This window comes from Bos indicus x Bos taurus, chromosome 7 (assembly GCF_003369695.1).
Source record: "Bos indicus x Bos taurus breed Angus x Brahman F1 hybrid chromosome 7, Bos_hybrid_MaternalHap_v2.0, whole genome shotgun sequence".
In the NCBI taxonomy this organism is placed as follows: Eukaryota; Metazoa; Chordata; class Mammalia; order Artiodactyla; family Bovidae; genus Bos; species Bos indicus x Bos taurus.
Window position 1 is genome coordinate 94771414 of NC_040082.1, and position 12091 is coordinate 94783504.

At 53.7% G+C, this 12091-nt stretch overlaps 2 protein-coding genes across 3 annotated transcripts; one reads left to right on the forward strand and one right to left on the reverse strand.

The window, feature by feature from the left end:
- The first annotated feature begins 774 nt into the window (after positions 1 to 774).
- EPOR (erythropoietin receptor) lies at positions 775 to 6393 on the forward strand. 2 transcript variants are annotated; one of them, XM_027547669.1, is made up of 8 exons: positions 775 to 1038; positions 1896 to 2031; positions 2419 to 2594; positions 2672 to 2787; positions 3311 to 3464; positions 3552 to 3639; positions 5386 to 5473; positions 5567 to 6393. In XM_027547669.1, the coding sequence occupies exons 1-8, from the start codon at positions 924 to 926 to the stop codon at positions 6176 to 6178; spliced, it is 1485 nt and encodes a 494-aa protein (XP_027403470.1). In that variant the 5' UTR covers positions 775 to 923; the 3' UTR covers positions 6179 to 6393. The 2 variants fall into 2 exon arrangements, with proteins under 2 accessions (XP_027403470.1, XP_027403469.1); XM_027547668.1 differs by having other exon boundaries at positions 788 to 1038; positions 2672 to 2829.
- Positions 6394 to 7351: 958 nt separating this feature from the next.
- Positions 7352 to 8994, reverse strand: SWSAP1 (SWIM-type zinc finger 7 associated protein 1). Its single transcript, XM_027547670.1, has 2 exons — positions 8724 to 8994; positions 7352 to 8187 (listed from the first exon to the last, which is right to left on the reverse strand). The coding sequence occupies exons 1-2, from the start codon at positions 8967 to 8969 to the stop codon at positions 7681 to 7683; spliced, it is 753 nt and encodes a 250-aa protein (XP_027403471.1). The 5' UTR covers positions 8970 to 8994; the 3' UTR covers positions 7352 to 7680.
- Between the last annotated feature and the right edge of the window lie 3097 nt (positions 8995 to 12091).

Here is a 12091-nt window from a genome sequence, read left to right on the forward strand (position 1 = left end):
GCACCTCCTTTCCTAGCTACTCCAGGGAAAATCCCAGAATGGAAGCTCATTGGATCCCCTTGGGTCACATGCCACCCCTGAACCAATTACTGTGCTCCGGGGAATGGAGCTCTCTAATTGGCTAATCTGGGGCTGGCTGACGCAATAAGGTAGGTATCCCCTGCTTCCCAAGGCATGCATCTCTTTGGGGCGGAGGGTGTTTACCCCAGTTGAAGCTCAGCCCAAGAGAACAGCTTTTATGATGTGTTCTATACAGATTATTGAAAGAACTGCACGTTCCTTGTAAAATAAAATCCCAAGAGTATACAAAATGTAAGCAGAAAATGCCCCAAAATCACAAATAAAATCTCGCATTCTAGAATACATGTAATTTTTACAAACGCAGGCTCTTTCATACTTACTATCTGGCAGTACTTCCCAACATTGTGCAAACATTCAACGGCTATTAGGCTTATTATATTCCTACCCAGACTGGGAAGAGATGTTGATTAGTACGATACTATCAGTAGTTGCAGTTTACGTTTTTTGAATGCTTGCTATGTGCCAAGTCGGATTTTATAGATTAAAAGGCTGAAGCTCAGATAAAGTAAGTAACCCGTCCAGGGTCGCACAGCAAGAAAGTGTCTGAGGCAGAAAGCAGAGCAGTTCCTTCCCTCCACCCCCAAGGGGGTGCGGAGCCCAGGGCCCCTGCTCTCTGTAGCCTGGCCCCACAGGGCGGCTGCCTCCCTCTTATCTCAGCTCGGGCTGCCTGCTGGTCCCGCCCCCTCGGGGGAGCTGCCACTTGGAGGCGCCTGGCCGGGAAGGCCTGGTCAGCTGTGTCCGGCGGAGGCAGCTGCTGACCCAGCTGTGGCCTGTGCCAGGGGCGGAAGACGTGGGGCGGGGGGAGTAGGCAGGAGCCCTGGGCCCCCGGCTGGGGCTACATTATGTATCATCTCCCGGCACCCCTCCGGGCTGGAATTGGCTTCCTCTGCCTCTTGCTCGCTGGGGCAGCCTGGGCTCCCCCACCCAATCCAACGGACCCCAAGTTTGAAAACAAAGGTAAGGGTGGAGTTGAGTGTAGACCCCAGCACTGGATCTTGGAGGGCAATATGGGGGCCCGAACTTCCTGCCCGGACCCTTGGGGTCACCCAGGTTCTCATTCTGAGTCTGTGACCTGGAGCCCAAGGTGGTGTCTGAACCCCTAGACCGGGATCTCATATGGCACGCTGGGGTCTATATCCCCAGACTGGGTTCTGGGGGAGAAGCTAGAAAGGGGGCATAAGAGTCCTGCTCTATCTCTACAACGAACTTGGGGCGTGCTAAACGCTAAATGGGGCAGGGGTAGTGCTGTAGTCTAGAGTCCTATATTCTAGAGTCCCTGAGCTAAGGGGATCTAACCGACCCTTCAAGCGGGGAGGGAGGGTAAAACCCGAGTCCGAGTCAGAGGGGCCGAGCCGCAGGCGACTGTAAACACGGTTGGCATGCGGGCGCCAGATCCCTGGGTCCGCTGGGTTGAGGGATGGGAACGGGGGGCACGGTTGGCGCTATCGGGCCGCCGGGAGCCTGCCGGGGCTGATAGGGGACCCCGCCTCCTGCACACACACTCACCCGCACGCAAGTCCCTAGGTTGGGGCGGGGCCGGCAGCGGGAGGCGGAGGCCTTGAATGCTGCGCTCAACAAAGCCGGTCGCGGGTGGGCGGCGTGTGTGTTGGAGGGAGACAATAAGACACGCAACCTACGCTTGGAAGTTTGGGGGGCACTACTTCGGCGGACCCCTCGAAGGGCCCCGCTGGAAGAACAGGGGCGGGGCTTTTTTTCTTATCGGTCCGCACAGGCGGCAGGAGGGAGGGAAGGATGCTGTGGCTCGAGAAAGGGACTCGGGTCCCTTGACCCCCTCCCCTGACCCCCATCCTCAGCGGCCCTGCTGACAGCCCGCGAGCCTGATGAGTTTCTGTGCTTCACCGAGCGCTTGGAGGATTTGGTGTGTTTCTGGGAGGAAGCGGCCACCGCCGGAGTCGGCCCAGACAACTACAGCTTCTCTTATCAGCTCGAGTGAGTTGGAAGAGGCGGGGTCAGGTGGATCGCCCCACAGGTGCAGGGGGCGGGCGGGCCGGGCAGACCTCCCAGGAGCTCGCATCTTGGGATGTTTCCTGGTGCCAGGGACCGGCTGCATCTCTGCTGGTGGGCAGTTGTGGGAAGCCCAGGGAGTCAGGGCTGACATGCACCCTAGTGGTCGGGGCTGGAGCACTCCCGTGATCACTGCTGGAGGGTAACCGCAAACTTCAGGACAGGAACAATACCGATCCAAAGCAGGACTTAAGGCGTCGCGTACGTCGGGGCTGGGACGCCCCCTGGTGGTGGTGTCCAGAAACGCGCCCTCGGTCCCCGCGAAACCTCCAAACTTGATCCCCCTACCCTCGCTGGTTCCTGGTTGAACAGGGGTGAGCCGTGGAAGCCATGCCGCCTGCATCAGGCACCCACCGCCCGCGGCTTGGTGCGTTTCTGGTGCTCGCTGCCTACAGCCGACACGTCGAGCTTCGTGCCCCTAGAGCTGCACGTCACTGCGGCCTCGGGCGCTTCACGCTACCGCCGTACCATTCACGTCAACGAAGTGGGTAAGTGCGCTGGGAACAGGGGATTGGTCGGGAGGGAGTCCCAGTTTCCGCCCACCTAAGGAAACCCCTCTCCGCAGTGCTCCTAGACCCTCCCGCCAGGCTTGTAGCTCGGCGGGCCGACGAGGGCGGCCACGTGGTACTGCGCTGGCTCCCGCCGCCTGGGGCACCCATGGCGAGCCTTATCCGCTATGAGGTGAATATCTCGGCAGAGAACGCCGCAGGGAGCGCACAGAGGGTGAGGCCCGTCCCTATGACCTAGCCCCAGAGGGCTCCAGACTGGACAGGCCCTCTAAGTCTCACCCTGACTGTCACTAGGGCCCCGCCCCCTTGGCCTCGTCCCTTCCACGCCCTGCCCAAGACATCTCCACGTCCACTGACTTGTCCCTTTTCCCAATGATCCCCTTTTCCCAGCCCACCTGGACTCAACCTTTCTTAACTCTTGCCTGGAACCCTAGACCGCTCCAGTGTCCGCCCTGTCTGTTCGCAGGCCCAGCTGTTAAATAGCCGAAGTGCGCCCGTTTCTACCCAGGGCCCCATCCTGATTGGCCCCAAGCCTTCCTGGGCCCCGCCTCCTACTTTCGTTCCCGCCTTCCCATGCTTGGTTTCTGTTCTTCCTTTTTCTGATTGGCTGGATCCCTCAGAGTCCACCCCCACATGCCCTCCTTTGCCCACCCTGCCCCTATTGGCCACACCCCTCACCCGGGCCCCGCCTACAGGTGGAGATCCTCGACGGCCGCACCGAGTGCTTGCTGAGCAACCTGCGGGGCGGAACGCGGTACACCTTCATGGTACGCGCGCGTATGGCCGAGCCCAGCTTCGGTGGCTTCTGGAGCGCCTGGTCCGAGCCCGCGTCACTGCTGACGGCTAGTGGTGAGGCCCCAGGCAAGGGAGGTAGGAGGGGCTGGGCGGAGCATGGGGGCCAAGCTCACCGCCCTGACCTCTTCCCTGCTCCCCCAGACTTGGACCCCCTCATCCTGACGCTCTCCCTCGTCCTCGTGCTCATTCTGCTGCTGCTGGCCGTGCTGGCCCTGCTATCCCACCGCCGGTGAGCGCCCCACTCGGCATCTGGCTCAGACTCCCCTCCACTAACTTTCCCCTTTCCCTGTGAAAACCTAGGCTCAGAGACGGGCAGGCACTTGCCCAGGGTTACACAATGAAGAGTCGGTGGCAGGGTCAGGATGCAAGCCAGGTCACACTCAGATTCTTACTTAAAATTCTCTGCTCTGGGGCATACTTTTTGGGTTTTCCTCCTACCTCAGTGTCTGCTCCTTCTTGGATTCCCTTGTGAATGTGCGTGCGTGCTATGCTAAGTCATTTCAGTCGTGTCTGACTCTTTGTGACTCCATGGACTGTAGCCCGCCAGGCTCCTCTGTCCGTGGGATTCTCCATGCAAGAATACTGGAGTGGGTGGCCATGCCCTCCTCCTGGATTGTTCCAACCCACGGATGGAACCTGCATCTCCTGCCTTTTAGGCGGATTCTTTACCACTGAGCCACCGGGGAAACCCTTCTTTGTGAATACTTTTTTCCCAGTTTCATTAACTTCTGTAAAGCCAACCAAATGGGCTTCATGAAACGACTTAGCCCCAAATGCCTCCCACCTGTTGTCAAGGTCCTTAGGTGTTTTATGACATGACCAGCCATCCTGAGGTTTTCGTAATTCAGTTTTTGTGACCCGAGTACAAACTATGTATTTTCACACCCCCAAGCCTTGGGATACACTGTTCCTTCTGCCAGGAATGTCCTTCTTGCCATGCCTGCCAAGCAATCTCCTAGTTCTTTCAAAACCTTGTTTATTTACTTGATTGGGAAATACTGAGTGCCAGCTATGTGCTAGGCACTGGGAAGAAAGAGCAGAACAAACCAGATGTGTCTCTACTCTTGTGGATCTCATAGCTAAGTCACACAACAAATAAGGGAACCAACAGATATTTGATTATAAATTGTGATGAGAGATAGCAGAAATATCGGGCTTCCCAGGTGGCACTAGTGGTAAGGAATTCCCCTGCCAGTGCAGGAGACATAAGAGTCTCAGGTTTGATCCCTGGCTTGGGCTGATCCCCTGGAAGAGTGCATGGCAATCCACTCCAGTATTCTTGCCTGGAGAATCCCATGGACAGAGGAGCCTGGTGGGCTACAGGCTGTAAGGTCACAAAGAGTCAGACATGACTGAAGCGACTCAGCATGCATGCCCATGGGGACAGGACGGACAGAATAGATAGGTGAGAGGAGGTGACATCAGAGCAGAAACCTGAATCCTGGGAAACAGGCAGCCATGTGAAAAGCAGGGAGCGAAAAACAGCAAGTGCAAAGGTCCTGAGATGGGAATGAGCTTGGAACATTGAAGCAGCTGCAAGAAAAGCTGTTTCCCTAGAGCAGAGTGTGTAAGGTGGTGGGGGGCGGGGGGGAGGGAGATGAGGGAGGTAACAGGAATTAGATCATGTAGGGTCTTCTGTAGGAGTTTGGACTTTATCCTGAATGCACTGGAGAACCATGGAAAAGAGTGAGAAGGAAAGTAGCATAATGGACCTTCAGACAAGCCTGGGTGGGTTTTAGAGGGACCATAAGGCAGTGTATATTGAACTCCTGTGTATCCTTCAAAACCCTGTTCCCATTGCCCTTCTATAGGGCCTTGCAGATGCTTTGGCAGAACCCCTGTCCCATGCACTCCTCTGCCTTCAACATGACCACAAGGGACTAGGAGTAGCTTTGCCCCATGGATGGTGCCGAGGGGGTGTTGGTGAATGTTCAGTGACACATGCCCAGGTATCTGTTTGTTTTGGTTTCACCAGGACTCTGAAGCAGAAGATCTGGCCTGGCATCCCAAGCCCTGAGAGCGAGTTTGAAGGCCTCTTCACAACCCACAAGGGTAATTTCCAGGTAGGCGGCCTGGTTGTTCCTTCCAGGCCTGGGGCTTCCCTGCTCCTGTGGCCGAACTCCAAGTGTCTGAGCAAGGTGGTGCTGTTTCCCCAGCTGTGGCTGTACCAGACTGACGGGTGTCTGTGGTGGAGCCCCAGCACCCCCCTCCCAGAGGACCCACCTGCCCCCCTGGAAGTCCTCTCTGAGTGCTGCTGGGGGGTGACACAGGCAGTGGAACCTGGGGCAGATGACGGGGGGCCCCTCCTGGAGCCAGTGGGCAGCGAGCATGCCCAAGACAGCTACCTGGTACTGGACAAGTGGTTGCTGCCCCGGAGTCCGCCGAGCGAGGATCTCCTGCAGCCTGGTGGCGATATGGACATAGTGACCATGGATGAAGCCTCAGAAGCGTCCTCCTGCACATCCGCTTTGGCCCTGAAGCCTGGGCCGGAGGGGGCCTCTGCTACTAGCTTTGAGTACACCATTCTTGACCCCAGCTCCCAGCTCTTGCGCCCAAGGGCACTGCCCCCTGAGCTGCTCCCCACCCCACCCCACCTAAAGTACCTGTACCTCGTGGTGTCTGACTCTGGCATCTCAACTGACTACAGCTCAGGGGGTTCCCAGGAAGCCCAGGGGGGTTCATCCAATGGTCCCTACTCCAACCCTTATGAGAACAGCCTCATCCCAGCCCCCAAGCCTTCACCCCCAAGCTACGTGGCCTGCTCCTAGGACTCCAGCCCTCAGAGCCACAGAGACCCAGAATGACCCCACTGCTACTCAAGGCCCAAGGTTTATCCAGCAGGGTCAGTGAGGCCTGCTGACCTTGGCTTTCTGCTCAATTCATCCTGCTCAGAAAGTCACAGCCTTGCAGTATTTTTAAATGTACAGTTTTTTGTGTGTAGATAGATAAATATATATATATATATATACTTTATATATAAATATATACAAGTTTCCTGTCGTGACTTCTATAAATACCTGTAAGCCCCATCTTTTCCCTGGGCCCAGGCCATAGAAGCAGCAGCAAAAAGTCTGGAGTTAAATCTAAAATTCTCACCTGGCAATCTGAATAATAATAACAGAATGAATTGGTCAGTATAAGTTATGCTAGCTGCCCTAACAACAACCCATTCCCTTCTCTAGGGGGTCTTCTCAACCAAGGGATTGAATCCAGGCCTCCTACATTGCAGGCAGATTCTTTACCAGCTGAGTCACCAGGGAAGCACTTTCTCTCATACAATTCAAATAGATGGTTAGCTTATCCCTGGGATGAGTCAGAAACCCAGGCTGTAGCTTAACCATCTCCTAGGGGTACTCTGGGGTCTTCAGATGGACCCTCTGCATCCTTCCAGCCCACAAGAGAGAGACAGCAGAAGATTTTTGTGGGCCACTTTAGGGATGTAGCCTGGAGGTGGGCGCCACCTCTTCACAAATTCTGCTGGCTAGAAATGGGCATGTGACTTCCGTAAGAACCATGGACAGCTGGGAAATGTAGTTCAGCTGTGCACCCAAGCGAGGAGAGCTGTTTAATGAGCAGCTAGCTAGTCTCTGCCGCTAATAATACTAACATTAATTCCTAAGGCTTTATTCCGAATCTGGTTCTAAGAAAGCACTCTGATGACACCAAAGGTCAATCAAGTGGCTCATTGGAAGTTTTCGGCTTAACTGCTTTTTAAAAGTTTGACATAACCTAGGAAAGCATACCTTCTATTCCAGCAATTCCACTTTTAGATATGTACCCTAAAAACCCTCACACACATGGACCAGGATATGTGTACGATTGTTAATAGTAGTAAATAAGTCAATCTGATCATACCTAATTTAGGGTATAGTCACTCATGGAATTACATGCAGTATGGAAAAAGGAATGAATGAAAATGTGGCCGAATCTTAGTACCAGTGTTGAGAGCGAAGTTTCAGATTACATTTATCATGAAATTCTTCTTTATAAAATTCAAAACAGAAAAATTAAACAATATATTGGCTGGGCACAATATATACAGGATAATGGTATATTTACGAGAGAAAAAGCACTTTACAATCTTAAGATCTTTGAATTTGCATCTGTCTTGGGTAAACTCTGGGAGTTGGTAATGAACAAGGAGGCCTGGTGTACTGTGGTTCATGGGGTCGCAAAGAGTTGGACATGACTGAGTGACTGAACTGAACTGAACTGAGGTAGGTGTTCCAGACAGGGAAACAGGCATGGAGAAGTTGTCACACTCCAAAGCTCACGGTTGGCCTCCAGAGCTTGAACCTTTGTGCGAGCTGGTGTCAACCGCCTGGGTGGGCCGTCGGGTGACTGTCATCTCTCCATCTGGTTGAAAAATCACCCACCATTCTTCCCTGGGGCCCAGCCCACCTGGCTCCAGGGAGGCTCGGAGGCAGCACTGTCCTGGGCCTGCTGCATCCGGCTGCAGCCAGCACTGGGCAGGGAAATACCTCTGAAGGAGTGCCAGCTGCAGAGCATTTCCACTGTCTCCTCCTTCCTCCTGGGTCTGGAGGGCCACAATGAGCCCACAGCCCCGGCCAGGCCCAACCCGGTGGCTGAAGTGGACAGCTGTGTCCAGAAGCAGGGCAGCCAGGTAGGCGCCTTCCTGGGACCCAGGGTCTTCTACTAGGTACTCCTCCAGGCCATCAAGCAGCAAGAGTGAGGGGGCTGGTCCACGGGCCTCATGGGCAGAGCACAGAAACCGGAGGAGCTCACGGGTTGAGGGTGGGTACTGGAAGCGGATCTTCTAGAAAGGGAAAAAGGAAAGGGCCAGATTCAGCATAGGAAGCCGAGCTTCCAGTTAGAGCAGCCCTGCTTCCTTGCATACTCCCCTGGACGAGGCTCTCACCCACTAGACCTCTGGTTCCAGCGTGAAGCAGCTCAGAGGGATCGAATATTCTTCTGTTCACCAACCCCTCCCCCTCGTTTTTTTCTTATCCTGCACTCGTCACTGCCCGGTATTATTAAGAACAAGGTACGCCTTTCTGCCAAATCTCTAGGGCAATCTTTCCACGGAAAACCCGCCCATAGCGTCCAACTCCACCAAGGACTCCTGTTTAGCTCCGCCCCTGACTCCACCCATTGGGAAGCAAATTTGTGGATTCTGCCCCTTCATTGGGTGGTTTCTCATTCAATCTAAACAAGGCTTCGTATCCCCGACTCGTCCATATTCCTTCCCACAATGTTTGCTTCGTCTCCGCCATTGGTCTGTCTCCGCCTATCAGTCAATCCCCCATTCGCCCCTCTACGGGCTGGTCCGCCTCTGGGCCCACCCCTCCCTACTTGTAATCGCAGTGGTTCGAGCGCTGGTCCAGTCCTGCGGGGCAGACTTTGAAGAGGCCTCCGGGTCAGGAAGAGGACCGGACCTCGGCCTTCCCCTGCCGCCTCCAGGGCCGCCGCGAATAGCAGCGCTGTCTTCCCAGAGCCTGGACCGCCGAGCAGCAGCAAAGGCGGTTCGGCTTCAGCTGTGTTCTTCCCGGGGCCCGCCGCGATGCCCAAGTTTAGCACTCGCCTCAGCGTCTCCGCCATTTGCCGCGTACTTCTGTTCAATCAGCGGCCGGTGCCTGCCCTTAATCCCGCCCAGGGCGGGGTCTCATTGGTTACAGTGCATTTAGCTTCTCCATTAGTCCAAAAATCTGTTCCTCAAAGTTAGATCGACGTTTCCTAGCTCCGCCCCTGGTGAGGGGGCGAATAACCTAGTTTGAGCAACAAATGGAGGCGTTTCAAGGCGATAAGGCCCTCTCGTAAGTGAGTCCGCTGGCGGAAGCACCACGAATACTATTATTGTGAGCTAAGCAGCTAATCAGACAATATAAGGGTTCAGAGTTGGACGGAACAGGCCCTAATCACGGACACATTACTTAAAATCTCTGAGCCTCAGCTTTGCCCACCTGTAAGATGGAGCACATGGTCTCTCAGGAATATTGCGATGTGTGTGTGCGCGCGCGTTTCTGCTGATGTTACCTAATGACAATGAAGGGGAGAAGTGGATAAGCTATCCGCTTGTCTCTCTCTGCACTTGAATGCTTGCACAAATGTGTGTGTGTTTGGGGTTGCAAGTTTGAGGATATTCATGTGCAAAACATCCGTCAGACAGCAAAGGAGTGTCTTTGAGGGTCTGTGAGAAGAGTCTCAGCTGGCTTCCTCATTGGCCTGGGGGCTTCTTGAGTCCTGCTTAGGGTATAGTGAGAGGCAGGACCATAGAACAAAAAAAAAAAAAGAGAGAGAGAGAGGGAAGAGGCAAAGATGCAGGGGCTGGGAGACTGAGGGAGAGCCACAGCAGGACCTTCTTTGTCAAGTTCACTTCAGTATCTCCAGCACCCAGACAGTGCTTGCTGCTGCTGCTGCTGCTAAGTCGCTTCAGTCGTGTCCGACTCTGTGCGACCCCATAGACGGCAGCCCACCAGGCTCCCCCGCCCCTGGGATTCTCCAGGCAAGAACACTGGAGTGGGTTGCCATTTCCTTCTCCAATGCATGAAAGTGAAAAGGAAGTCGCTCGGTCGTGTCCGACTCTTAGCGACCCCATGGACTGCAGCCTACCAGGCTCCTCCATCCATGGGGTTTTCCAGGCAAGAGCACTGGAGTGGGGTGCCATTGCCTTCTCCGAGACAGTGCTTAGGGCATTGCAAGTCTCAACAAAGGCTTGTTAAAGGAATGAATAAAGAAAGGTAGGATAGATTGGAAACTGGAAGAGAAGGAAGAACAAGGTGAGTGGCCAAGTGAGCACTGGTTGGATATCTTCACACAGACTTCTCCCCAGAGCTGCCACTCACAGCCCTGTTGCCCTGGCAACTCTGTCTCCTGGTAACTTCAAAGTGGTGCTGTTGCCAGGAGACCCAGGGGCAGGGCTGAACTGAGATTTCCAGGGCTCTCTCTCTCCCTCTGGGGCCAGAAAAGAGCTTCACAACATCGCTCAATACACCCACTCACACAGACAGGCACCCCCACACTCCTACACCCACTCACACAGACAGGCACCCCCACACTCCTACACACACACAGAGGAAGGGCATCTCTGCATATATTTCATTTTCAGAATCCCCACCACCCACATGCTCACAATCATATCCTGACACAAAGCACCCCATACATACTCTTTCTCACATTCATGCCCCACACCCTTTCTCTTGCAAGTACACCAGAACACAGTCTGATACAACAATTCCTTTGCCGCCACACACACACACACACACACGAGGCACACTGTTACATTGTCCTGTTAAATGCACCACCTCCTCCCTTGATTCACCTCGCTTTGCAACACTCTAAATAACAAGCACCTGTATCGCACAGTTCCACATAGTTATAAACACCAGAGCATGCTGAACACAGCCCCATTTCAAGTCCTTTGCACTTGCTGTTCCATTTCCTAGAGCATTCAGCTCCCACATATCTATCCCTCATTTTTTCCATTCTATTCAGGTTTCTACTCAAATTTTCTACTCACTTTTCCTGACTACCTGTGTAAAATCACACCCCTCCGCACTCTTTCACTGCTTCTTCACCTTTATTTTCTTTCCAAATACTTATCACTTCCAACCATATGTATTTATCTTATTGCCTCTCTCCCCACTAGAATGTCAGCTCAATTGAGGTAGAGTCCCTCTTTCTTTCACTGCTAGGTCTCCAGCTCCTAGAACAGCACCTGACATTGGATAGGTGCTCCTGAATGCATATACTGGCAGAGATGCAGACATTAGGTGTATCTCTCATGCATACACTACTTCTTTCCCTTGCTTCTTGGGACCCCATATTCATGTCCTGACAGAAGGACTTTACCTTACAGGGGCTCCCTGGAGGAGGCAGAACCAAAGGGTGAGGTGGACAGTTCAGGGTCAGTCTGTACTCCTCCCCCGTTTGTTGGCATCCTCAAGTGATAAGTGTATTCATTTAGCAAACACTTATTGAGCAAGTATGTTGTTCCTGACCCTGTTCTAGGAGGCACACAGACTCAGCAGTGAACAAACAACAACATCTCTGTCTCAGTGGAACTGACATCTTAGTGAGGGAGGTAATAATGGCCACCAAGCATAATGAAGAATTTAAATAGTCTATGAGCAGATGATAAGTCTGCATAAAAAAAGAGAGAGAGAGAGATTTGCACAGGGAAAGGAAGGGAAGGGACAATTGTTTGGTTTTTGCAATTTTAAACAGGATGGTAGGGGCAGGCCTCCCAGAGAAGGTAACACTTGAGGAAAGGCTCCTAGGAGGTGAGGGAGCGAATCATGCAGATATGAGGGGGAAGAGCATTCCAGGGGGGAGGCACCTGCAAGTGCAAAGGACTGGAGGCACTGGGAGAACCTCGGCCCTTACACAGAGTGCCATGGAGAGCCCAGAGAGCGTTTGAACACAGGAGGGTCATGGTCTGACTTACATTATAAAAAGGAGCTCAGTTTTGGTCAAGTTGAGGACAAGAGGCGGTGGGTCATGTGGAGAAGCCTTTTGAGTAAGCAGGAACATCTTTATCTGGATTTTCCACCTAAGATTATCCACCGTGCAGTGGGGGTGGGCAAGGCCAGGGCTGCAGTCTCCACCCTCCCTAGCGGGTCCAGACACTTCTTTGTGCCCGGCAGCCCCAACCTGACCTTTTCTTGGCCCAGGCTTAACATCAGAACCATGGACAGCGCCAACTGGTTTGTTCATAGAATACT

Excerpts from the sequence above, each read along its gene's own strand:
- EPOR (XM_027547668.1), top strand. The coding sequence starts at position 924 with ATGTATCATCTCCCGGCACCCCTCCGGGCTGGAATTGGCTTCCTCTGC. Across the intron at positions 3,640-5,385 it reads GCCCTGCTATCCCACCGCCG|GACTCTGAAGCAGAAGATCT; the intron begins GTGAGCGCCCCA and ends TGGTTTCACCAG. Across the intron at positions 5,474-5,566 it reads CCCACAAGGGTAATTTCCAG|CTGTGGCTGTACCAGACTGA; the intron begins GTAGGCGGCCTG and ends CTGTTTCCCCAG.
- SWSAP1 (XM_027547670.1), bottom strand. The coding sequence starts at position 8,969 with ATGGCGGAGACGCTGAGGCGAGTGCTAAACTTGGGCATCGCGGCGGGC. Across the intron at positions 8,188-8,723 it reads TCGAACCACTGCGATTACAA|AAGATCCGCTTCCAGTACCC; the intron begins GTAGGGAGGGGT and ends TTCCCTTTCTAG.